Here is a 4,175-nt window from a genome sequence, read left to right as displayed (position 1 = left end):
GAGCCCTCCGCCCGCCGGGTGCATGGACAGGAGCTCCCTGCTGCAGCTCATCCAGGAGCAGGTGAGGCCGCCCGGGGGGCACCGGGCTGCGCTCGGGGGGGCCGCCGGACCCCGGCCATCGCTACCGGGGGCAGGGATGCTCGCAGCACCGGGCACGGCTGAGAGCGGCGGGCAGCGCTGCCCACCCGGGGCGGCCACCGAGGCCGTGCCACCCCCCGCCAGCGTCCCTCGGTGCCCCTCATCACCGCCCCGGGGGAGCCGGCCCTCCTTGTGCCGCTGAGAACGCGCGACTCGTGTCACTTGTGGCCTCTCCCTCCGTCAGCGCCGGGTCGGATCCTGCCCGGTGCGCCCTCAAGGACGAGGGGTGCTGGGCACGGAGCCCCAGCGCCGCCGGCGGGGTCTGGGTGCCGGATGGAGCCCCGGGGGGGCCGTGGGCTCGGTCCGGCCGGCGAGGCGGGGGTCTGCACCCACCCCCGTGACCTGATTGCGAGATGAGGCCGTGGAGCACCAGCGCTGCGTGGCGTGGGGCTCTGCTCGCGGCACGATGGGGCCGCCAGAGATTTCCACCCGCTGCCCCCCGGCCCCCACCAGCCCCTCCTGAGCTCCATCGCCTCGATCCTCCATCCCCACCCAGCCCTGGCCCAGCTGGCGGCTCTCCCCCGGGCACGGGGAGGGAATTTCTTGGGGGTCAGGATAATTAACTGTTCCCCCACTCGCCCCCCGCTGGTTCCGTGACCTTGGCTGAGTCTCCCAGCCCGGGAGCTGCCGTGCTGTCCCCCTTGTCACCCCACCCTCGGCACAGGGACTCCATGTGAACCCGAGCTCTTCGGGAATGAGCAGCATCTTCCCCGGGAGCGAGCAGTGCTGGGAGGGCTGGGAGCTGGGATCGGGCCCTCCCGGGGGATCGTAGGGTGCCAGTGAGGTTGGGGTGTGGGGAGATTCACCCCAAAAGCAGAGAGGGGTTCCCTGGCTGCTGACAGGGCTCTCGGCGCTCTTGGGGCCGGTGGCTCAGCGTGGGGACAGCGTGGGGACAGCGTGGGGACAGCGTGGGGACAGCGTGTGCCAGGTCCCGGCGTGACACACACGTGGAGCCTGTGGGGTGACGGGTGTGGGGCAGGGGGACACCAGGGTGCTCCCGCCCTCAGGGCTGGGGCTGCTGAGAGGTTACAAATGCTGCCTGCACCCCTTGTCCCACCCCGCACCCCGCTCCGGGCAGCCAAAGCCCCTCGGGAAAGAGGCTGTGGCTGTTTCCTGCCGGGGGAACAGGGAGGGACAGGGTGCCCACCCGGGTGGGGATACGATCCCATGTCCCAAGCACTCCCTCTCCTGCCCATCCCACGAAGATGAGGCTCCTCTCCCGCATTTCTCTCCCTGCAGAAGCAAAGAGCAAACCCCACACTACTCCAGGGCGATTGCAGGGGCTGTGCTCCAGCCGTGGGTGCTCTCTCCCCATCTCCACCCTCCTGTGCCATCCTGGGCTCCCATGAGCGGGGGGGTGCCCGTGGTGCTGTCCCTGGAGGGCTCGGGGTGCCCGAGGATGGCACAGGGTGCCCCGGCACAGGGCGCGGTGGATCCCAGCGGCCGGCGGCAAGGGCGGCGGGAGGAGCGGGAGGAGGAGGAGGAGGAGAAGAGGAGGAGGAGGAGGAGGAGGAGGAGGCTGGTGCCAGGGCTGCGCGTGTGTTTAGCTTGGTGGCTTCCTGGCTGGCAGGCTGCTGGCGGCGAGAAATAACTGAGTGGGAGAGTGTTGGCTGCGCCGCGGGGAGACGGGGACACCGGCACGGCACGGGGCACCTCCCGGGGCACCAGCTGCAGCCTGTGGTGTCCCTCGCACCGCAGCAGGGACAGCTGGCATGGAGGCACCGGGAGGTGTCCCCGGCCGAGCAAGGAGCCGCAGCCCCGGCGTCCCGGTGACGCTCGGTGCCGTGTCCCGCAGCTCGACCCCGAGAACACCGGCTTCATCGGGGTGGAGACGTTCGCCAGCCTGGTGCACAGCCATGAGCTGCCCCTGGACCCCGCCAAGCTCGACATGCTGGTGGCCCTGGCACAGGGCAACGACGAGGGGCAGGTCTGCTATCAGGAGCTGGTAGACCTGGTCAGTGCCGGGCGGCCGCAGGGACGGGGTGGGTGCCAGCCCGGGGTGGGCACCGGGCACCTCCCTGTGCCCCTGGGGAGGGGGGCAGACACCGGCGGTCCCCAGGGACTCCCCTGGCGTGGGATGGCGAATTGGCCGCGGGACGGCTCGGGGGGGCTGGCAGGGGGTGGCCCCAGGCCGTGAGTCCCCCTCGGGCACGGCCTCTCTCCGCAGATCAGCAGCAAGCGCTCCAGCAGCTTCAAGCGAGCCATCGCCAACGGGCAGCGGGCGCTGCCCCGGGACGTCCTCCTGGACGAGACCGGCCTCGGCATCTACAAACGCTTCGTCCGCTACGTGGCCTATGAGATCTTGCCCTGCGAGATGGACCGGCGCTGGTACTTCTACCAGCACCGCACCTGCCCGCCCCCCGTCTTCATGGCAGCCGTCACCCTGACCCAGGTACGGGCACGGGCGGCTCCGGGGGTCCCGGGATCACACTCGGGGCCGACAAGGTGCGTGAGCCTGGTTGTGAGCTCCTGGTGCACACGGGGGGGCTCAGAGCTGTCCTGAAGGGATGTGGGGCCCTGCACAAAGATGTGCCCGCGTGGGTCACTCAGACCTGAGGCGGTGGTGACCCCAGTTGTGATGTCCTGCTGCCCACAGAGGGGTTCAGATACGGGGTGAAGGGTTGGGTGCCCCCCGTTGTGATGTCCTGGAGTCCATGGAGGGGATGGGATGTTCTGGTGCCCATAGATGGGACCCATAGAGGTTAGAAGGAATGGCTGAGCCCAGCAGTGATGTCCTGGTGCCCTTGGGGGGCTCACATGAGGGGTGGGAGGATGGAGGACCTGTCTGTGATGTCCTTGCACCTGTATGTGGGACTCGAACCCAGGGCAGAGGGGACGGGTGACCCCAGCTGTGACATCCTGGTCAGATGTGGGGTGAAGGGGGGTGACAGCCACGGGGTTTGTCACAGATCATCGTGTTCCTGTGCTACGGGGCCCGGCTGAACAAGTGGGTGCTGCAGACCTACCACCCCGAGTACATGAAGAGCCCCCTGGTCTATCACCCCGGGCACCGGGCACGCGCCTGGCGCTTCCTCACCTACATGTTCATGCACGTGGGGTAGGTCCTGCCGGGGGGGACACCGGGGACACCCCAGGGGCTGTGCTGGCTGAGCCCCCCTCCTGTTCCCTCCTGTGCCCGGGCAGGCTGGAGCAGCTGGGGTTCAACGCCCTCCTGCAGCTGATGATCGGGGTGCCCCTGGAGATGGTGCACGGCATCCTGCGCATCAGCTTCCTCTACCTGGCCGGGGTCCTGGCAGGTGGGTGCTCCCCTGGGGGGGGACTGTCCCCAGGGGTCCCTGTCACCAGCCCGGGGAGGGCACGGGGAGGAGCACCTCGAATTTGATGGGGATGCTGGGCTGTGCTGGCTACCACCCTGCAGTGCCAGCATCACTTGGTTGGGGGCTGGGGGGGAAATGCAGGGTGTAATTAATTAATGTAGACAGTAATTAATTCATGCTATGGGGGCAAGACCCCGTGCTGAGCCCTGTTTGTGCCCCCAGGCTCCCTCACCGTCTCCATCACGGACATGAGGGCCCCCCTGGTCGGGGGCTCGGGGGGGGTCTATGCCCTCTGCTCTGCTCACCTCGCCAACGTCGTCATGGTCAGCCAGGGGACAAAGGGACACAGAGCGGGGGGACAGGGGTGGACAGTGGGCAGCACGGTGGGGGGTGCCATGGGGTGACAATGGGGGTGGGAACTGTCTGCAGGTTGGGCAAGGTGGTGGGACACCAGCAGGGGATGCCATGGGGTGGCACTGTGGGGTGGGCAGCATTTGTGGGGGGATGTTGTGGGTGGCATTAGGGTGGCACCACCACAGGGGGACCACCTTGGGTGGCATCGTGGGTTGGGCAGGAGCAGGGACCTGAGTGGGCTTCATGGGGCACTGCAGGGGCTCTGGCAGCAGCCTCATCCTCCATGCTGGAGCCTTGTTGGTGCCACCCGTCATCCATCCATCATCCATCCATCCATCCATCCATCATCCATCCATCATCCATCCATCATCCATCCATCATCCATCCATCATCCATCCATCATCC

At 68.1% G+C, this 4,175-nt stretch overlaps 1 protein-coding gene across 1 annotated transcript; it reads left to right on the top strand.

Annotated features, from left to right (window-relative positions):
* The first annotated feature begins 6 nt into the window (after window positions 1-6).
* RHBDL1 (rhomboid like 1) lies at window positions 7-3,820 on the top strand. The gene is made up of 6 exons (XM_015642373.1): window positions 7-61; window positions 1,934-2,092; window positions 2,306-2,530; window positions 3,048-3,196; window positions 3,283-3,395; window positions 3,639-3,820. The coding sequence occupies exons 1-6, from the start codon at window positions 23-25 to the stop codon at window positions 3,818-3,820; spliced, it is 867 nt and encodes a 288-aa protein (XP_015497859.1). The 5' UTR covers window positions 7-22.
* The last annotated feature ends 355 nt before the right edge of the window (window positions 3,821-4,175 follow it).

Source organism: Parus major, chromosome 14 (assembly GCF_001522545.3).
Source record: "Parus major isolate Abel chromosome 14, Parus_major1.1, whole genome shotgun sequence".
NCBI classification, from domain to species: domain Eukaryota; kingdom Metazoa; phylum Chordata; class Aves; order Passeriformes; family Paridae; genus Parus; species Parus major.
Note: the sequence above shows the minus strand (reverse complement) of the source record. Positions and strands in the feature narration are given on the sequence as shown.